We start from the raw sequence: 22,773 nt of genomic DNA on the forward strand, positions 1-22,773 counted from the left end.
CACTCAGATTTTACAAATATCAACTCTTTTGGTCTTAAAAAGCAATTACACATGCAGAAAGATTTACATGTTCACTGCTGTAGGAAGGACCATCTGGGTCCTTCTAAAGAGTGAAGACTGAAATAACCCGAAGCTATACAATAACTGTTTTGTATTATTATTATTTAAAGTATGCATTTGGAGATAGTTTCCCCACACATACACAAAGGTTTTATCTGATTTTATTTACTCATTATCATGACAGTTGTAGTTTAATAATTTTATGAACAGGAGGAACTGGAGGTGATAATTAGTAATAAAATGTAGTTCATTAACAATGTCATGATTAAGAGATGACAAAAGACATACTATCAGTCATACTATAAAACCTAGTCATTTCTTCTCCTCTGTGGTTAACTACGACTACCTAAAATGCGGTACATGTGACTGCTTGGTAGTTTCCAGGACTGCACCATGCCCATGTCTATCCAGAAGGAAGAGTGTGGAGCATTAAAGAAATACTCTACAGCACACTCAGTCTCCCAGTCTGGATAAAACAGGGTTCAGTATGATAGAGCATACTGCCAAACAAACTTGCCCCATGGTTTAGACTGTACCTAAAGAGTAGCATTAATCACATTTTCCTCTATCATAGAACTGGCATTTTGTGTGTGTCTGTATAGTTTAAAAAAAAAAAAAAAAAAAAAAAAAAATCAAACAAAAAACCCCAACACTGGTCCAAAAGGAAAACTAGTATCTTCCAGTCACAATGTAACTCACACTTACTTGGTAGCGCAAGAAGACTAACATATGTATGTAGCTTCTCAAAGACTGCAGTCAACCTTTTCATGTCTCTCTGTAGCTCCATATTTCTAGCTCTTAAAGCAGCTGTGCAAAGAGAAGACTCACACTCTTCTTCTAAACTAGGAATATATGAATTATTTTTTTAAAAAGTGAGCAACTATCTTAAAAAAACAAGTTCAAGAGTTTTGGAGTAGATAACTAGTGTACTCTACATCCCCAGTCCAAAGCAACAACAGCCTAGGAATATATTTTAGAAAGGTTAACATATCAGAGTAACTTAGCAATAAATTAAAATTTTTGTATGCATGTACAATTCCCACCCTTAGAAGCTCCAATCACAAGCCAGGAATGGTTTACACTCATGGCAAGGAACTGACTGCATCAGTTTAAAGACTTTTTCCTCTACTACATATAATTTACCCTTTGCTTCCTAAGGAGCAGATCAGGTACAAAGAAGGAGTAAAACAAGCTTTTTTCTTCTTCCTTAATCCAAACCCTCTTTTTAAGCAGTCCTTTGCACTAATAATTCACTTCCCTTCCATCCACTCGGGAACAAAGATATTCACTGCAGAAGGGATGTGCATCTGGCCAAGTTTTACTACATTGCTATATTTACTGCATGATAAATAATCTTCAGCCGGCTCACAAAATTAACAGTTTCAGTGTATTACACCAGAATAGTATCAAAGTTATTCAATAATATTAAGAAGCATTATAAATCTGTGCAGTTTTCATTAAAGTCTCATCTGTGAGGGGGAGGAAAAAAGGCTTTAAAATACATGTTTTTAGCTCTAATGCCCAGCTGAAAAAAACATGTATAAGGTAAAGGCTCAAACCCCATCAGGCAAAAAAAAAGTGTTCTGACCTTTAAGCCAGAGTGCTTTAAGGGTTGTATCTGAGTTGTAGATGTTGACAAAGCTGCATGTCTGACACTTAGTGCCCCTTTAATTTGATCTGCCTAAAAGTACCTTTTTAACTGATAAGGAAGAATCTTTCTTAAAAAGCGCAAGTAGGAATCTAAATGCTCTGAGAAGGCCTTCAATTTCACAGCTGTTTCCTGGGAGGAAAAACAACACATCAGTATTTTTGCTCTGTAAAAATATTTTTCAATACTAAAAATAGAAATCTTACCAAGACTGTCACAGTATCTTCTGTAATACTCTCAAACAAGTGAAGCATTCCTTCCTCCAGAGGGCGAACATATGAAGCATTCTCATGAAGATACTGTGAGAACTAAATACAGAGAGATTTTAAAATGGTGCTTGCTGCAGGCTCATGCAAACTGTTTCAAGTTAACAATTGAACAGTCCACTTTAGCAAAGCACCCATCATCTTAAATGATCCCCAGGACGTCAATAAGAAAATAAAACAGTCAAGTGACCTACAGCAACCTCTGCTACATGATGCACAAACACACACCTTGAGGGAAAGTGAGAAATAGTAAAAAGTACAATGGAAGTTCAGGCAAAAACCCATTTAGGGCTTTGCCACAGCACCCTATTTCATTTTAGCCACCATGCACAGCACAGCAATCCCCTTCTTAAATTTAAATATTCTTGCATTCCTTGCTCAACTCCATCAAATTAAAGCTAGATCCATGCACCATTAAGCCACCAGAATAAACTATCCTACCCTCCACCCAGCTGTTTTTTCCCCTCTCAGCCCTTGTCCTGTGCATCAGCACAAACATTTGCACAGCTATGCTGTGCCAAGTACTGAAGAACTAAGCCCAGCTAAAACTGAGAGCAAGAGATAGATTTTAATCTTTATCTGTATCCAATCCAGTTTTCAACGTGGGTCAAAGCAAGCTTATGCCAATGCAAAGAATGGAACAGTAACTAATCAAAGGGAGAATTCTTACTTTCAAGAACTATGACAGGTTCAGGCAAATATGAAACTTTGGCCTCACAGAAATGCCTAAGTTTGCTAAAAATTGCTTAGGTAAATTCTAGGGCTAATTTTGCCTTCAAAAAAGTATACCTGAGAACAAAGGTGTTTACTCTTACACACAATCAAAATGTAACAGTACCGTCAGCTTTCAATGTTGATACCACAGTATTAAAAGAAGCTTTTTCCACAGATTGACACAGACAGTCAAAAGTGATCTTGGTTTTTATTTTACCCCACAGAAAGATACCTTCACCTTTGATTATTTATGCCACAATAGTAGCTCAAGATCCCAGGCAAATAGGGTATGAGGAATTTTAATGATTTCTTGTATAAATACAGTGCAGTAACACAGTGTTAACAAGAAAAGAGAGATGCCAAGCTCTCATTCATGCATGCACAAGTCTGGATGGAATTAGGGAAAATTCCTAAATCTAAGGAGGAAGAAATAACACATGCAGAATGCTCCTGACTTGTGTTGCAAGAGAGGACTGGAGTTATCTGGCCCGATGCTGAAGACCCAGCAGAACCCAGCAATCCAATACTTAAAGACAAAAGGAATACTTGAACCTGGATGGGAATTGTCCACATCTACTTTGAGTGTTTGGTGGGGAAAATAGCTCGAAAGCGCCAGACAAGACCTGGAGTTGGGGAAAAATAAATCAGTGCAAGTGTGCTAAGTCACTACCTGACAGTTGTCTTATTTTCTCTACCACATTAGGGGGAAGTTTTTGAACCACTTGGTGGAAGAGCTAAGATCACACTGAGAACACTTGCCAAGCAAATAGATAAATTAATCAAAAATGCAGGAGCAATAGCAGCTTCAGTGAGTGACAAAAGATACTCCACCACTGGAAAGTCACCGAAAAAGCCCTGAGAGGTAACCTGCACTGAGGCAATTAGGTCATGAATACACAACGGGGCAGATTACAAGAGACATAATTATGAAAACAAACAAAGCCTGAACTACTGAATCAGAGTCAATTGTCAGAAAAGGAGAATCAAATTACAGTTTCGATTAAGTTGAATATTTCAGCTATATGAAAGCACTTCTCTGCTGTAAAGCAACAAACAAGTGCTAACTAGGACATTAAGGGAAATAAAAAAAAAAAAAGCATGAGAAGTGATGTCTAAAGAAACCTGATTTTATTCCCTTAGTGTAAACTGCAGTAGTGTCTGTAATAACCAATCACCACACCGGGCCACAAACAGGGTGACAGAGCTCCTGCCCCAAAGAATTTGGAAGATGACAAAGCCACATAGTTGTCACAAGAAGGATATACCATTTTGAGTACATTTGACGGCAGGATCGAGAAAACATTCTCAAACTAAGATCTATGCTGAATCTCTTTATATTCTTGATTCAAGTAGTTGAAACAACTGAGAAGGTAGAGTGGGATTTGTCTAGTGAATAAACACCTTCACAAATATATCTGTTGCCTGCAAAGAGATAAAGGAGGTCTTCCCAAGAACAGAAAAGTTTTGTATTGGTTAACATTGCCACTACACGCATTGCAGCCATTTGATGAATGCAAATCATGTCCATCATGGTATCTTAAGTCTAAGCTCTACAAACTACTAAACTGAAATTACAGTCCAAATCAGTTGCTGTCATCCAGCAACTGAAATGCACATAGGTCCACTTGCACTATTAAGTCCACAACTCTGATATTAATATAGCTTTATTCCAAAGCATACATATATGTATCCCCACCCAAATCCTTGTGCACAATGTTCTTTTCTATGCCTCATGGCAGAGAAAGACAAAAGATGCAGCTTAACAGCTCTGAATGGTACTATCAGAAAAGTCTTCCCACGGAGTTGCACAGAAAGAGACAGGTCAGGTTTCTCAAAATAGTTTCAACGTGCTTTACGCACTTAAAGCTTCAGAACGTTTACAGGAAAGGTCTTTACACAAATAGCCCAAAATCAGATTATAAAGTTGGTTTCTGACAAGGGAACAAAGTCCAAGCTCTCTCCTTCATAAGCCTACCTTACATCCACTTTATTTCACATTAGTTAAACACTTTAAGCATAAGACCTTCTGTCTCAACATCTCCCACACCCCAGTGCATTAAGACAAGCAGCTATTTTAAGCAGTGCAGTATTTGTGCACTTTAAAGTCAGTCAGCTGAACTTTTGACAAATGACCTTTAATTTAGCACTTAAAAAGCAAAGACTTGATTTGACTATCATACTGCTCTTGTAGCAGAGGCACTAGGGAAAAGGATTCTCTGCAACTACACCTTCAACCAGATTCAGAGAATTCACTCAATAGAAGACTTCTCACGCAGGAGAGGCTGCCTCTCAGGAACACACTTATAGCATTCTAATAAAGGTGGCAGAAGTTTGCATGACTAAAATTATTCACTCATGAAAGCCTACAGAATTTAATATACTCATAGCTGAAATAGATAAGCTTTACCTTCTGATTTAAAGGTGATATAGTGTCTGTTGCAGAATCAATGGGAAAGATCCGTATCTTCTGCTCAGTGTATGTATGGAAGTTCAAAAGAGCTGTTACAAGTTCTTGAACAAAAGCCAGTGCCTGGCCAGCAAGGTCTCGCAACTTCAGCTGTAAAGACAGTTACAAAATTGTTATATTCGACATGTACCTATTTAAATATGAAAAAAATTCTATGGTTGGATACAAAAAAAATTGCTATCAATTATTTCTTTATTACTAGTTCAGCCTGAACTACATAACAGCAATTAACTTAATTTTTAAAGTTTATTCAAACTACAATGCCACACAGATGGGCATGTTTTTCTATGATGACATTTTTACTTCATTCAACAGGTGATGTTTTACCTCTACTGCATTTCTTGAACTATAGACCACAAGAACACTAAAAGGTTACTACAATTACCAAAACCATCTTTGAAATTAAGATTTCCAAAGATCAAATGACTACTTGCTGACAACAGCTCAGTTCTTTCAGTGTGGTGATAGTGAGACATATGTAACTCCTGGTTGTAAGGAAACCTAACTTTAATTAGCAAAAAGCAATGAGGCCTTCTCCCTGAATAAAAGGTGCCTGTTGTCTAATCAGTAACACTCAATTCTTATTCTCCCACCTGGACAGAACTGAGCTGCTGCTCATGAATGAGGCTGTTCTGTGCCTTTAGTGCAGCAGGAAAGTATCCAATAAATGGATCCAAAATGAAACATTCTGAAAAAGCAAAGGCAACAGAGAAGAAAACCACACTCTGTTTTGAGTTATGTAGGAGCGAATAAGGTTAAGGTGACATTTCAGACATTCAGAGATGTATTCCTAATGCTTCAATGGAGTGTTAAATCAAGTGAATCTTGATTATGGATCAGGGATGGTAGTGAGTAATTAAAGCAGTCATTATACTGTTTGTATATGTTAATTAGCTATGCAAGGAAGGAAAACAGACAATATTACTGGTTTGCTGTCCTTTACACCACAGCCTGTGCTAATACACTAGCATTTTGCCTCCACTGGCAAAGCCAGTCAAAAATCTGTCCTGGAACATTTTCAAGACTGCAGATCTTGGAGCATGAGGCTGGCCGACATAGTACTAGCAGAAAATAGCAAAGGGAGAAACTCTCCACACAGTTATTCATCTTTTTCTTAGAACTCAACGACAGGTTGATTTAAGGCTACTTCCATCACAAAACTGGACAGCGGGTCACCTGTTCTCACAGCAGACATATTAGGAACACAGTCTCTTTATAGGCACTTCTGAAGAAAGGAGAAAGCAGCTATTTGAAATCATTCTACAGTGGCACCTGAATGCATTAACTTGCAGGTTCGAGACATACCATACAAGCAAATAGAAAAAGCACTGAGTGCTGTGGAGCCCATCATCAGTGGTAGCAAAACAGGAAAATTGACTACACCAAGGTATCGGATTTACTACTGTAAAAAGCCTTAATATATTTAGCTATTCATAGAAAACTAATGCTCACTTTTGAATACTGAGTAAACCACATTCCCAAGGAAATTGATGAAATTACTGTAATGAACAGAAATGTTTTATTAACAAAAAAAATTTAGATTAATTAAGGTGTTTTGGCAAGAAGTATCCCATAAAACGTAAATGAATCATGCCGTTTCCAAGGACATCTGATTTATTCCTTAAAAGGATTATGACTAGTGACAAGTAACATTAACTAGTACGTTATTCTAGCATACACACCAATGTATAGCTTACAAATGAAAACAGTCTCTGGGGCTCAAGTCATGTGACTGAAGCAGCTCAGTTTGAGGGAAGACGAATTTAAGATATCAAAACTACCTTTTTTCAACAAAAAACATAAGACCTCTAAACTAACATAGTTTTAACCAACTTTAAAAATGAAATGTTTGAGTTCTAGCTTACTGCAGGTTGCCATAGTAAAAGAATATTTCATGGGACAAACACGAAACCTTTTTGCCACTCTTTACAAAGGCATGCTTGAGTTAATATCTACAGTGATCATCAGCCAGCAGTCAATGGATTAGCTTGCATGAAGTGAGGTGAGCAGACAACTTGACTCCTCAACATAAGTACACACTAAATTTTGAAAAGCACAGAGGCTCTGCAGACAGAGGTTCCCCTGGAATGTCATGACAGTACTAAGATAGGGTATATTCTGCCATTTCGAGTCAAAATGACTGGCTTTATTCATTAACTGTGTAGAAAGTTGCATCTTTACATATGAAGCCACAAAAATGCTTACCTGGTATCTTCTGTTGTGTAACGGCACGTTCAGAGCATTGTATCGATTAGATCCTACAGGACAAAAATTGAGTTATATGCACTTACTAAATTGTGGTTTTTTAAGAGACACTTATTGGTAAATCATTTTTTTTTTTTTAATATTAAATTTCACTGCAGTAATGTTACAGTTCATGCAAGTAATACTAACTAAAAAGATACAAAGACTTGGCTTAAATAAAGCAGGCCTAAACAACCTCACTTAAGAGCTGCTACTGTGACTAGGTGGAGAGAAAGCACATCCATGTTTGCCTCATTGTTAACCAGATTTAACCATCTGAACACCCTGAATTTGATAAGTAAGAACAGAACCCTTCTGCCCAAAAGAACAATATTCATCACTAACAAGGGTGAAAATCTTTAAAAAAAACCACCCTTAAAGAATACAAGATGATCTTCAAGTTTCAATTACATTCCAGGGACTGTCAATTAAGATGACTTTTTTGTTAATGGTAGTGTTTCAGAAGACTCTGTTATCTTTCTACTCTCAGAATCGTGCTTAGCAGTCAACAAGTCATTTGACTGTTACTGAAACTGAAGCCAGCTGCTAGTTACACTTAAAACAAACTACAGAGCCTATAGCAAGACAGTTGGAATCCATAGCAGACAAACACTTCCTGACTTTCCCTCACTCTTTTATCACTAAAGATCTGTCCCCTATTTGCAGTGTTTCTACACAAGTAAAAACATTATGCTATGGCAGCTGAGTGAGCAGATAAACAAATTTGCATCTAAGTTCTTGCTACAATGACAAACACCTGTTAAAAAAAAAAACAAAAACAAAAACAAAAAAACAGCTAAAGCAGAGTAGTAGAAAAAGGCAGCAGATGCCAGGCAAACTGATCTTTATGAGAGGAAAGAAGTTAAAAGGGTATTAACTCAAAGCACCAACACTTTAAGCATAACATGCTGTATGAAAGTCAACATTTCCTAGAGAAAAGATAATCTGGTGTTTCTAAGCCAAAACTCGCTGGATTGCCAACCTAGTGGAGAACTTGGAAGGCTCATCCCAGCAGCACCCCACCAGATCAGCTTTCAGAGAACCTAAGGCTAGTCAAAACATTGTCATTAAGTTTTAAACCTAATGAAAAATACAAAAGCTATCAATAAAACCTACCAGAAGTTCAACAGCCTGTTTTCACTTCTCTGCTCCTTCTTCACTTCCTTCAACTTTTTCACTATTCCAGGTCCTCCTAGTTTTACTGCCAGAAGAGTACAGACTGCTGCCTGCCCAAGAACAACCTTGTGTTCAAAGTATTTACAAAAGCAGCCAGTACACAACACTGATCTGGCACACACTAACCAGTTCTTGTACCAAAGCAATGCAAAGGCTGAGTACTCCTAACTTCATGGTATCCCCTCTGCACTTCAGTTTATCTAGTAGTAGTAGGAAAGGAAGCAGAAAAAAAGGTTGTTTCCAGTAGAAGTCCCCAAATTCAAAGGGGTTTTTTCCCTGAGAAGATGAACAAGTCTGAGACAAACCACAGACAAGAACTAGTCTGGGTGTTCTCTGATCAGTCATGAGACACACTGACACACTTCCCACTAAATGTAGACAATTATTGATGCAATACCTCATTAAGTCCACATCTCTGCAGCCACTAGTTTGTCCCCATTTTAACTTATTGTAACTCTTGAATATACCCTGCCAAAAATAATACTCCGAGATAAATAACTAAAGAAATCTTTGTGGAGAAACCAGTAAATTGACAATGTTCCTTCATCTTTTACAGTGCTCCATCAACACTAAGCAAGTGATAAATTACTCAAAAGCCTTAGTTTTCATTAGAGTTATATAAAAATATAAAAACTTGATATCTTAAGATCACTAAACAAGATTATGACAAATATTATGAATACTTATTATAATTAACTCCAAATGTCTGTTCAGGTATCCAACACTTCTTACAGCTAATACATTTTAATTCATAAAGAGTATATCCTCCAGATGGATGCCCAAAATTAAACAAGAAACCCGGAACAAGGCAATACGTACTTGTGTCATTAAAAGGTACTTTTTCATTGATTATGCATAGAGATTCTTCCAGTCTACTGCCCAAAGCTGCTTGAAGATTCTTTAACTGTTGCTGGCTAAACAACAAAAAGACACAAAAAACCACACACGCACACATTGTACACTTTTAAAATTTAATCTGTATCACCAACACCACAGCTCACCATAAGCATCCCTTGACTGTACAGGTATCTATCTGTTTCTAGAGGTTAAATAGAAATAAGACAGTACGAATCATTTTCCCTCCTTTATGTTACATTTGACATGTGACATTGTATTTTAATCTCTAACAAATGAAGGGAAAGATGAAATAAACTGTTGTAATCCTAAATTCCATTCTTGAGAAGCTCACCTTACTTCAGAGTTAATCTTTACATTATTTTCCAATTCTGCAATTATTGTATAACCTATACGAAGGTATTCTTTTCTACCAGAATTTGAAAGGGAATCCAAAAGGACCTTTAAATTAGTCACTATATATCCAACACAGTATTCCAGTATGCAAGTAGTGAGTTGTCAATAATTCAGTTAACCACATCACGTTGCTACCAGAAATACCTTACAAGCTTTTCAAGGCCCCATATTTAAACACTGCTATGATACAGCCCATTCCCACAAGACTTGGCCATTATGTTTCTGATGCATTCTGAAGCGCTTCTTCTCTAGATCTGCTTCACTTACATTTGATTGTGTATATAGATGTGAAACTAAATTAAGATTACTAATATCATTAGTATAGATTGAGATGAACGGTAACATATTCCAGCATTATATACTTATGTCAAGATTACTACATATTGATTCAGACCAAATTCCACACCTTACCCAACTTAGGCCCCCAAATTCTTCACTGTTTTGCTTCCCGTTTGACATCTAGAACTCCTGCACATATAGTGGAGGGTGGGGGGAAGGTATCAAAGTGACAGCTTTTTCCTTTTTTACAAAAACATTTGATACATGGAAATTTACTGGGACTAACAAGGAAAAAAAATTCAAAATAGACAAGGACAAGTAAGATATTAAGAAACTGGCCAATAAGTAGCTCATGCACATTAATAAACATTTTTCTTGAAGAGCAGCTCCAAAATTGCATAGAAACTGTACAGCGTGAACCACAGTAGCACTGGACACAACAGAAAAACTCAAAGACAACCTGCAAAAGTACACGTTTCCTTTTTGTACTATAAAGGCATGGCAAACAAGTAGCTTTATGTGTTTTGTTTTACATTCTGCCCTTTAATTGTCAAGGCATGCAGGCTGTCAAGTCTCATATCCTCTGGCCCTTCTGAATAAAGCATGCGTGTCAGAGGCAAATGGATCCCTTCCCCTGAAAGAGCGAGGAAAACGGAAGAGCAGTACTGTCAAAGACGTCTTCTGTCATGTGTTTATTAGATACTGATTTCAGTGTTTAAAAGAAATAAAGAAGTGTCAGACTACTACTTTTAAAAAGCTTCCCTTCTTAAATGGTAGGGACAATTTCTTACAACGACATTAATTACCCAGTCATTGTAGAACATGGCTCCAAACTGAAGATTAAGACTACATTGTTTTTCAAACACCACAAAAAAGCAAGCAGCAGAAAAACACAGCTTTCATCCCCTTTTGCAACTCATTCTTCATGAAAACCTGACCTGTATTAGAGGACAGTTATTGGAATACAAGTATCTTCACATCTATCAAAATAATTAAAATATATCCTTCAAGGTTACCATTTGAAAGAATTCTTCATCTTATCCTTAACTATGCATTTTAACCATTACATTCAAGATCTATACTGGACATGTATCTTTAAAAAATGCACCTCAACAACAAACTTCAGAGAAGTGCACCCTGACTTCATTTGGTCTACTGTCCTCAACTTTTCATTTGCTACAACTTGTCTTCAAGACAATTAAGGTATTGCAAAACTAATACAATCCTTCAACAAAAACTTTCAAATATTCTAGCTGAGTATGTTATACCCGAAGCAAAAGCAATTGTTCAAGAAGCTTTTGGAGTGGAGCAGGATTTTTGAAACTCTTTTCAGTCAGTTGTCTCAGCATACTTTACCCAAGCTTTGTTTTCAGAAGCAGTTTGTAAAACTCATGTATCTCTCATAAGAAGTTCGGTAGTTCCTTTACTTTTTATAATATTCCACTACAAATAAATTCTTCAAGCTTTCATCAACTTTATAGCTACTTAAAATAGCTTGGTGACAAAACTGTTCTTACTGAAAGTTGAATCTGTGGATTTGATTGTCTAGTTATATACACTCAGCAGAAGAAAAATGGATCTGACCTGCACAGTCTTGATGTTAATGTGCTGTTGCCCAGTATTTTGAGTTTTATCAGTCTTTTTTTTTTAAAGGTATTATTCTCTAAAAATAATACAGTTAATCTTTTACAGCAGTTATTTCTTTAAATCAACTTTTCATCGTATTAAACAAAAACACTTACCATTCTTCAGTTCGAAGCCTACAGTCCTTAGCTTCTCTTTCTAGTGTCTGAGACTTGATCTTTATGCAAGAAGATAATCTCACAATGTAAGTACTGACACAGCAAGACATTTAATTTCAAAACTTTTAAAACTTGCAGGTAAGAGAAAAAAATCCTTACTTCTAATTTGGCTTTATCGTTCTGCAGCTTTTCTATGGTATCCGTGTACTTCCTCGTTAAACTGTCTACCACAGCTTGATGCTGGGCAGCATCAGTTTCCAAAACCTGAAGTCTAGTTCTTAGCTCCGCTTCTAAACGTTTATGTTGCTCATCTGCTTCAAAGAACTAGAAGAAATGCAGAGCTCATATGAAGGCTTCATTTTACTATGGACTCTAGACCTATGAGTTACATCAATTTAATTAGCCAGTCCAAGTTAATAAAATTTCTATTTTTCTGAGAACTAGTACTCGTTATGATTATATTTACAGAGAAAAGATTCAGGAACAAAGTACTCTGTGTTCATTAACATTTTGTAGTGCCAAGCATTCCTTAAATATATTGCTGATTGATAGTAGACACCTGAAAAATGAAACTGGAGCTGTCAGATTTTTCTCAAGTTTTCTAAACCAAAGTGAAATGCTTTCTATTTCAGTAAAGTAATTCCCGACTCAATTATGGCAACTTGCAGAAGGTATTTTAAGCTTTAAGGCAATACTGAAACGGTTAGTGAACTAAAAAGAAGTTTCCACCCAGTACCAACTATATGGCTACTTTCAGTAGAGGAACTAAGTGTCACCAAAAGTTAAACATCTACATGAAAACACACACATTATGCGAGTTATTCCACATACTGTCTTAATCTGAAGTCAAAATACTTTGTCATTTGCCCATCTTCATAAACAAGCTATCCAATCTAATCTACTGGTGTGCATATAACTAAGCTTGCAAGCGTACTAGTTTTCAGATGGCATTTTATTTTCTCCATCTTTGTTCATGTGATCAGTTTTCTGAACTAAAAAAGGAAAGCTAAAAGTGTTTCACTCACAAGTATATGTAGTCGTTCATTCTCTTCTATCTTCTTCTGAAGATCTTCATTGAAGACACTTTTCTGCTCCTGACTCAACTGAGATGAAGATTCTGCACTTTTCTAAAAGAAAATGCATTCGTTATCTCCAAGCGCCTGGGGATAGCCCAAAGCCCATCCCCAAGTATATAAAATAACTTCCCATTGTTAATTCACAATAAAGGCACATGAGTATGTATCTTACTTACACTGACTAATATCTCAGAAGGTATGCATACTGCACACAGCATGAGCCTAAAAGCAGCACTTTTTCCTTCACTGTCGTTACCACATAGCGGTAGAATACTAACTCCATAAGGACTCAGGAAAGCCTTTACTCAGGCATCACATTCACACACACACGAAATTGCCTGTATGGGCAAGTGCCCATTTGACATCATTTGAATCTTACGTGATTCCACGCAGTCAGTAATACGAAATGCTACAGACACAGGCTTATTTGGTTTGGTAGCTGTGTGTAAGGCATATCTGCCCCCACCAAGCGTCCGAGTGTAAGCTGCTCTGGTTTCAGCAGGGACCAGGAACAATCACTGAAAGCGCACCGTTGCACAGCAGGCTGTAGCACAAGGCAGCACTGGAAAACAACAGGGTCTTCACTGTCTACCAACTACCCTGAGAACACAGACATCTGTCAACTCTTTCCTCATTTTTCATCCATTTCATCCAAAAGGCTCAGACTCCACCAGTGAATCCCACACTGCTTCTCTGCTCTACCACACTGCTGAACAAAGGTAGTACCATCACCAAACAGAAGGGAGACTGTTTACATTTAAACTTCACACCAAGCTTCAAGTGCTTGGGACAGCTAAGCCACCTCTGCATTTGATGTCACCCTATGAACTACACCTGAGACATGGGCATACGTTCTCCTCCTTCTAAAAGGATTGCAGTCTGACACAGATCGTCTATCCAAATCGTAATCAAAATAGTTTTAGGTGTGATTTATACGGTCTCCCAATGGCAAGTCTCTGAAGTAAGGGTGACACGAAATATAGTGGGGGTGTGTTCAAGACAATATAAGTACTCAGTGAGGCCCTACAAGTAAAACTGAAGAGAACATATTTAAAACGTAGTACAAAAACTTTTGAAAAAAAAAAAAAAAAAAAAAAAAAAAGAAATACAGAATTATGCATTCTGACAGCTGAACAGGAAAGCAAGTCAGTGGCAATGGTTTGGAAACCTACTCAATCCAGGCTGAGAACCTTCAAGGTTTGGAAACATGTCTAGTGAAGCGGTAAGTTACGTAACATGAAATAAAAGAAGGGTCAAACTGCATTTTGGAGAACAACCTACTATGGTACATGAATAACGTAAGTCAGTCAGAGGTAGCATGCTTGTTAAGGAACTGGAGAACAAAAAAAATGCACAGGAGTCTAGGATAAAAAGTAAGGAAGATAATCATATTACTAATCAGTTGAATGATTTCTTTAATGTCAGTCTTGATAGCTACAGCATTTTAGGAGCCAACCAAAAAGAAAATATGACAGTAATTAAGAAGGGTTTCCTGGTAAGAGGAAGGTAGCAAAGGGTGCTTGAGAACTATTTAAGTTGAGACACCACCCCTGGGATTCTGATGTTACCTACAAAAGACATGGCTGATCTTAGAACATGGTGTAACCAGGTTTAATCAGCAAGCATTTTGGCAGAGAAAGATCTCAGTACTGAAATTATTCTGTCACTTTTAAATAACATAAGAAATACTAACTAAAAATTTAGATTTCAAAGCATTTGACAAGATTCACACAAAAGCTGACTAGAAAAACTACAATCATAGGCTGAAGAGTTAACCATTGACATCAAAATTACAACGTAAGGAGGTGGGAATAGGAAATGAGGGGTGATCAGTTTTCTTCATAGCAGTAGGTTAATCCCAGAGCTCCAAGATCTTTCCCAGCTGTTTGAACACTTAATAAATATCTGGAAAAGGAGATAGCAATTCAGTTTCAGTTAGCTAATGCACTAGAAAGAACAGTACAGAACTACTTACCATGTATTATATGTGTCAATACCTGTTTAGTGGGCATTTTCACTAATATCAGTTAATAACACAAGCTCTGACAAAAACATTGAACTCAAACCTCGACACAAGGCAAATACTGCTAGAAATCAGGATAAGACATTGACAGATGAGGAGCAGACATCTGCTAAGCAAGTTTTTTTGCCTCTAGCACATACCTTGTTCTTCTTGCCCTTAGCTTCACTCAATGCAAGCTCATCTTGAAGTAACTCCACCCGCTTGGCAAGCTGCTGATTTCGAAAGGTCAAACTGTCCATTTCCTGTTGCAGTTTTCTCAGCGATTGATCCTTCATCTTCAGCTGCTCCTGAACAACCAAAAAGTTTAATTTTAGAGCTTTCATGCATGCTTTTAATAAGAAGTATGACATTTTAAAAAAGGCGGCATTAAAAAATTGCTTTCTTCACTATTTGAAGACTGAAGAGGCAAAAAGTATTGTTTTTAAACCAAAAAACAGATTTCTCTTCCTGGAGCTGCCCACAGACCACTCAGGTAGGTACTTTACCCTATAATTTAAACATCAAGAAGCAATCTTCCACTTTTACAAAGTTGGCACCCTACAGAGAACAATGATGATTAGTTGCTGAACAGAGATTCCCTCTTTATTCTTTTAATCACAATACTTTGAGTAAAAAGCATTCCCATTTACCTATTTTGTCACAGCTTAACACATCCAACACGAACAGTTTTCAGAAATTACCTTGAGAGAAGCAGAGTTTGCTTGCTCATCTACGACCCCTTTTTTCAGTACTTGGTTCTGAGCTCGAAGCTGAAAGATAAGAGATGCCAGTAACTACGCAAGACAAAGGAATAAATAAAAGCCATTCATTAGAATGTGCATAAAGTATCATATTCTCTCATGAGAGCACCAGATGTGCATGCTTTTTAAGGTATTCTGTTCAGGTGGATAGTAGTGGTATTAGGTTGAAAAAGGTATCCAATTCATATCCTGAATTGCCAAGAAACAAGTTACTTTACCATTTGGTCAAACAGAAAGAACATAATAAATACCTTGGAAGATTAGTTACTTGAATATAGTTAAAGTCTGAAGATGAACAAATGAACAAATACAGAAAAGTTGCAACTTCTTCCTTCACTAATCAAGTTCTTGCTCATATTCAGTGCTCTTCTTGCCTCTCCCTTCTTCCCCCCAAAGCTGTTCATGACTGTTTCTGGAACATAAGCAGGGCTCGCAATAAAGTCAAAATTTTTATCAATTCAGGAAGAACTTTACTATATGCTAATGCAAAAATACTTACTACTGGTAGCAGCAGATGATCCAGAGAGGACAGCCTAACAACACACTTCAGGAAAATGCATAAAAAGCATAGAAGAAAAAGCCCTCTAAGACTTACTTATATAGTTCACAAATCTGAACTAAATTCACTGAGGTGAAAAGTGATACTCAAGAAATCTATTTCCCAGTCACTTCACAGAGTACCTCTACCCTGCAGCAATGAGGATACCGACAGTTCCATCTTCCCATTCCTTGATAATTGCTTGAATCCTTGTTTCTTCAATGGCAGTTTGTATTCATTTGACATGTCTGTTGCAGATATAAATTAAAAGGGTTTGTATAGTGTTTGGGAATACCTCTGGCAGATGCATAGAAGGCAAGATTCAGTGTAAAACAGCAATGGCTAACCTTTTCAGTCTGATGACTGAATATATTTGAAAGGTCAAAAGTCAGTTGACATTGCTAAGCACAGGCTTTTGCCCTGCAGTATTCCCACTGTGCTGCTCAGGCATCACAAAGGCAAGAGAAGAAACTTGCAAGAGCACCACAGAAATACTTCCAAGGGCAGGGCTTCCCTAGCAAGAAAAAGCAGTGCAGTAGTTTTCTACACCTTTTTTTCTGCCACAGCTACTAATGCAGGAACATGTCAGGTGTAGTGAATGAACCAGCTCAATTGTGCTGCATTGAGATACCCAAACTAAAGTGCAGTCCAGTAAAGGCTGTCACAAGCTGAAAGGGCCTTTTGACTACTACTTTCATCAGTGCAGTGTGAAAGAGTGAAAAGCTGAAACTCAAGAGTAAGAATAGACCATGAAAACACACATCCTTCTTCTGGACCACTCTGTGAACTGAGAGAGAATGCAATCCTTTGGCAAGGTACTTCCCCTGGCACTCCTTGAGTCTATCAAGCTCTTGTCTACCTGTCTCCTTTGCTTCCACAACACAATTAAGCGAACTGGCAAATAGCTACCCTCCATTTCCACCAGCACACAATAAACAGCTAACTGAACATTTGCACTAAAATGAGTTATCTGCAAAAGGGATGCCACAATGCCCTGGAGTTGTTGCACAAGAAGTGGGATGAGACCACAAAATAGTTCCCACAAAGAACCAGTGAAACATCATAGGCTGAGGGTTACAAGATGAAGTTCAAGGAAAGCTTTTGGACACCATGATACTAAAAGAGGATCCAGCAGACAGAACTTTCAGAAGCTGTAGTCAAAAGCCTGTATTTCCAAGTTTTATTCAGGAACCAAGCAGCAAAGTCCCTCAATTACCTTATCCTGAGCCATTTTTAATCTCCAAGGTACAGCAGAGCCACTGGAGAAGGCAGTAAGAAATATGAACTCTGTGACCTACGAAGCGACAAAGTGAATTCAGCTTCCTTAAAATTATTTTTGTGGAAGTATTAAAAAAAGTAAGTAAGTATCTGTGAAAAATGTAGATTCTGCACAGATATTTTTTTTTTTAATAGCAGTTCCAAGGAGAATAGTATTTAAAGATGCATCATTCTATGATCTAAGGAAAGGTGTCAAATACAATCAAGTGTCTTGTGCCAACAGTCTGATGCTGGGCTACAAAAAAACAGAGCACTGGCTTTCTTTCCCAAGACCGCTGAAGAACTGTATGTCCTTCAAGACCAACAGTCTCCTCCTCCTTTTAGTGAAGAAACAAGAATGAAGAATTCTGTATTAAGCAAGACTCCACCATTTAAGATATCATCTCAAGCACCTTGGAAAAGACAGACATTCTGTGCTACAGGCCAGAAGTCTTTGCAAATACTCCATTAAGCAGCACCAGAAACAGGAAGCAAAGTCACCTAGGGCAGCTGCAGAAGAATGGGAACAGACATGAGGCAAGTGTGATCCCAAGTGTCCTCACTTCCAAGACCCTGCAACACCACCGCAAGCACTACCAACACCACTGAACTCCCACACCCACCAGCCAAAGCAAGCTCAAGAGTCTGTGGGTAAGGTACAAGACCAAGACCTCCACAAATGGTCGCACCCAGAAAGATAACTAAGCCTCATGCCTGACTGGGAATTGGAGAAGCAAGGGAGAGCGCTGCTGGTTTCCCTTCCCCGTCACAGTGGAACCCATTCTTTGTCCTACTGGATGCTTTTGCAGCCAAGGCCACTTCGCTCCTCAGGCTGGCCATACTGTATTCCCTCGGCACCTGCAAACTCACACCTCTGCTGCTTGCCCCAGCTTGCCTTCATCTCATCCTCAAGAAGAGGCAACCTTCAGGCCTCAAACACTTTACGCTACCACAAAAAAAAAAAAAAAAAAAAAAAATCAACGTTTCAGCCATGACCAGCCCCCGGCTCGGGCCGGAGCACAGCGGGGGAGCCCGGGCCCCTGCCGCCGCCCGGGCCGGGCAGGCTCAGCGAAGGCAGGGGCAGCCCCGCGGGGAAGGGCCGCTCCCCTCCGGCGGCCGTGAGGCGCGTAACGGCCATCAGCCCGCGCACAGTGGGCGGCACCGGCAGTGGGGCGGCGGCGGCGGCCGCTCGAGGAGCGCCGAGGACGGGCTCTGGCGCCTGATACCTTGGAGTACTCCTGCGCCAGCTTCTGGTACTTCCCCTGCAGCTCCGCAGCGGCCGCCATCTCCCCGCCGCCGGCCCGGCGCTGCCGCCGAGGGAAGGGCGCGCTTCCGGGTTCGGGCGGCGGGAGCGCAGTGACGTCACCACCACACACCCATTGTCGAGGAGGGGGAGGGCGGAGCTTAAAGTCGCCGGCGCCACCATCTTGACGCCACTTCCAAGATGGCGGCGCGGGGGAGGGCGGGGCCGCCACGGGGTGGGCCAGGAGACGCCAGCTTGGGGGGGATCCGTTGCCATAGTAACGACCGCCGGGCCCTGCGCGGCCTAGGGGCTACGGAGCCCCACCCCGCCCAAAAAGCGTCGGCCGCGGGCGGGAGCAGAGTCCGCCCGGAAGGGGAAGGGTCATATCGGCGGGTCGCGACGCGGGCAGCGGTGTCGCGGTGCCGTTCCCGGTGCAGTCCCCCTCCCGGGCAGGGCGCGGGGCCGCGACCCCCGCTGGAGGCAGGGCTCTGCCGCTAGGGGGAGCCGCGGGCCCGGGCCGGCGGCAGCGCGCGGGGCGAGGGGGGCGGGGCCATGGCTGAGGCGGGGTGCGTGCGTGCGGGGCCTTGGAGCCCACGCGTGGGGTGCGTTAGCGGGGGAGAGGGTCAGGCGTGGGCGGGGGGCGGCCTGCAGCGCGGAGTAACGGGCTGCGTTACTCCTTCAGAGTGTCCGACATAATAACACGCAACACCCAGAGAAACTGAGGCTTTTTTTTTTTTTTTTTTAGCCCCGTAGGTGAAGAAACAAAAGGCAGTTAAGTCATTTCTCAAGTTTGCAACAAGTGAGTGGCAGGGATGGGATTAGTCGGTCCCAGCACTCTGCTCTGCCTACCGTGTCCAACCTCCGGCGCCATTATACCCTCATGAAGGGGAACACGGGTGAAGTGGTGTGTTGCTGCAGTGCAGACCCTGTGCTCTCAATCTGCAGAAACTACAACTCCAGAGTCTCGGGGGTCATTTTGAGTGTCTGCACCCCGGGGCTCCCAGGGAGGGCCTTTCTCTTCTGCCTCCAGCCTGTACATCCATTTGTTTCAGAGCCGCCTTTCAGCTTTCGTAGGCTGCTAATTATCTCCTATTTTCTTCTTTATCCTCAGATTTGCCAAACGCCTATATATGTATATACCATCAGCACTCTTTAAGCAGAGTCTGAAGACATCATAATAGGTGGATTTGGTCCTGCCAGATACCCACCCAATGCAGGATTTCATTTCTGAAAATGACTGGAAACAGATGTGTAAGGAAAAGAATAATAAGGCAAAAATCTGATGATATTTCACCAGTATATGCTGAGCATCCGTGATACGCAGGTTAAGGGCTTCCTGGTCCTAGGATAGAGATGTAACAGCAAATTATTATTTTTGTTCAGTTTCCATGGTATCATTTTTTCCACTTGATTTCATGATGGTGTCTTCATAGCCTTTCCTCAGTAGTGGGTAGTGCTAGAGATACTAAATCATCATTTTCTTACCTCCCTTTCCCTTTGTTTCCCTTAAGTAGGAGTAGATAGTAGGTGCCTGTAATGGAAGCTAATCCTTTTCCTTAGTCTTGAGGCTTTGATGGTGTGTGCTATTCTTTGCTTATCACAGTAGTGGAATTGGCAAGCACTAAATATGATACGTTAGCCAGATTAGTAAATATGTTTGTATCTCCACAGGAAGTCTTAATGTTGGAGGACATGTCACTGATCCATATTGCCAAGAACAGAGACTGCACATTTTTAGGAAGCCTAAAAGGGGAAATAAGCAAAACACATATTGTCACTATTTATCCAAATGATCTTGCTGCTGTTCTGCATGACCAGAAGAGTTTAAGTAGTAATACTAGAATAAGAAATAAGGAAGCTCTAGTTTTTAACATTAGAACATTAGACTATTCCTTCCACTCCATTTTGTATTCCCTACAGAAGTTTCTAACAAAGTAAATGGAGTTTGCAACTGCCATTCAGCACCCATTCAGCACACCGGGACTAACGGCAGTGCACCTTGCATGGTATGTCCTCACATGTCAATGCAGTAAATTTTATACTGGAAAATTATTAAAAAACTTTACAATTGATTCCATGCCTGTATTTTTAGGTTTGTATTTTCTAGGATACATCTTTCGTGAATGTTAGATTGAAATGCTTTGAACATACTTTGCTAAATACAGTATTCCTGGTTTGTGCTGTGTTGAAAGATGCTTTTGTCATAAAATTTTCTACTTGTGTCTGGTGCAGTGAATGCTGGCAGGGAGGTTTCACAGCTGAAAGCTGGGAGAGGGAGCTGAGGGAATTACAGTGCCTAGTTGTAGCAGAATGAATTGCGTTCCCACTGACAACGACAGTGCTTCTGACTGGGCAGCTAGCTTTCAGGGCAGAAGAATACAGGATTTATTTGCCTGCATCCATCCAGAATGGCAAGATCCAAATGTACGTTATATAGGGCATTTATCATAGGAGGTAGTGCAAATTTCTTAAAACAGAAGCGAATTGAGTGAATCAAAAGATGGGTGCTTTTACTGCTTGAAGGCTGTAAGGCTGAGAGCCGACTGCAGGATTTTTAGACTCATCATAACAGCTCTACTCAGTGTATTTTAAGCATCAGGCCAGCTTCTTGCATTTAAAAGTGATCCTGTCTCTTACCCAGTTTCTCCTGGATCCTGGAGTCCCTATAATGTTAGGAACATATAACGTAATTTACCACCGTTCCATGGTGGTACTCGGTGAACAGCTTGAGTCAAAGTTCCCCAAACATACAGGTTTGGTTTTAACTTTCTCATAGGAAATTCTCAGATTCATCCTTTTGATATGGCATTGCAGCTGCAGTGCTACTTTCCCTACTGTGAAAAAACGTCTTTATTGTGCCATTTCCTCACAAGCACTTTCTGAATACTCCTCTCTCCCTAGAGAGCGTGGTTGTCCAACCACTGCACCGGAGATGTGCACAATGCGTGTTGCTGCAGCGTGCTGTTGTAATGCTTCCTTGTCAGTGACTCAGTATGTAATTGCAAAGGACTGATCCTGTCATCAGAAGTTCAGTGAGAGGGGTCAAGCATGTGGAATGCCAAGCGGTGTGGGGCGGCTGCCACAGGACCCCCCCCAGAACACTACCTTCTGCAGATCCACACGTTATGGCAGCAGAACTTAATGCAAGCTAAAACATGATGTGTTGAGGAAATAAATCCCTTACAAGGGTCACAGCATTTTTGCTTGTCTCGTTGGCTTTCGTGTTGGGGAATGGAGAGCAAAAGATACACAGTGGGACAGAGGCTGTCCTTTTCTCATGTCTGTGCTCAGCAGCTAGTATAATGGGTGTTGAATTTTATATGCTGTCTCAAGACAAATAATTTATTTAAGAATTACAGTGTTTGTTTCGATATGTTCTGTTTTCAAGCTCGTTTATCCTCCTTTTCCTGCTCAAACAGTGCCTTGCCCTCTGTCTGCTTAGTCAAAACTTGTACTCACATAACCTGTGAATAGCTGCAGGTAGAGAAATAAACAAAGAATGTATTTTGAATCATTCAGGATGTTTTCTGTGCTTTGGGAAAATAAATTCCATTGTCATCACTTGCATGCTTACAAGTATTCACAACAAAAGGGTTTCTAAGATCCGGAAAAAATTAAAAAATGATTGGAAGGGAGCCATCTTCAGTCATCAGACTATCACAAGCAATACATAAACCACATCCTCGGAAGCTGCAAACACCCTAAACTGGTGTTTTGTTTCTGTTATCTTAGCAACGGCAAGTACGAACAGCAGGATATGTGCTCACGATATGCGCTCGTTACTTCTCATGGTGACTCTGTAACAAACAGTTTGTTATATATAGCCTTTCACCTCTTTCAAAATCTGATTGTTCTGATAAAAAAAGCACCATGTATTCAAAACCAAAGTATATGCATGTACAGATACACACTTTGCAGGACAGTTTCTTTTAATTTGTAGTCTTCATTATCATAATTTCAGTGTTTCCTAGCATTTAAAAATAGAAATGTAAACAAGTCTTTCTGTCTCTTGTGCCCTGTCCCAGCCCATAGGATAAATAGCTTGAGTC

General features: G+C 39.9%; 1 protein-coding gene across 4 annotated transcripts in view; it reads right to left on the reverse strand.

Annotated features, from left to right (window-relative positions):
• PPP1R21 (protein phosphatase 1 regulatory subunit 21) overlaps positions 1–18,824 on the reverse strand; it is a 33,033-nt gene extending 14,209 nt beyond the window's left edge. The window contains exons 1-13 of one of the 4 annotated variants that reach the window (XM_042789531.1): positions 18,708–18,783; positions 15,938–16,472; positions 15,627–15,695; positions 15,087–15,233; positions 12,873–12,974; positions 12,007–12,171; positions 11,848–11,906; positions 9,395–9,489; positions 7,361–7,413; positions 5,096–5,245; positions 1,915–2,016; positions 1,752–1,840; positions 766–902 (exon numbers count right to left, since the gene is read on the reverse strand). In XM_042789531.1, coding sequence (XP_042645465.1) covers positions 766–902; positions 1,752–1,840; positions 1,915–2,016; positions 5,096–5,245; positions 7,361–7,413; positions 9,395–9,489; positions 11,848–11,906; positions 12,007–12,171; positions 12,873–12,974; positions 15,087–15,221 — 1,087 coding nt within the window. In that variant the 5' untranslated portion in view covers positions 15,222–15,233; positions 15,627–15,695; positions 15,938–16,472; positions 18,708–18,783. Of the gene's footprint in view, positions 1–765; positions 903–1,751; positions 1,841–1,914; positions 2,017–5,095; positions 5,246–7,360; positions 7,414–9,394; positions 9,490–11,847; positions 11,907–12,006; positions 12,172–12,872; positions 12,975–15,086; positions 15,234–15,626; positions 15,696–15,937; positions 16,473–18,707 lie in introns of those variants that run through there. The other 3 variants (XM_042789533.1, XM_042789532.1, XM_042789530.1) reach the window with 3 other exon arrangements.
• Between the last annotated feature and the right edge of the window lie 3,949 nt (positions 18,825–22,773).

This window comes from Tyto alba, unplaced genomic scaffold (genome assembly GCF_018691265.1).
Source record: "Tyto alba isolate M040663 unplaced genomic scaffold, T.alba_DEE_v4.0 Super-Scaffold_16, whole genome shotgun sequence".
NCBI lineage: Eukaryota > Metazoa > Chordata > Aves > Strigiformes > Tytonidae > Tyto > Tyto alba.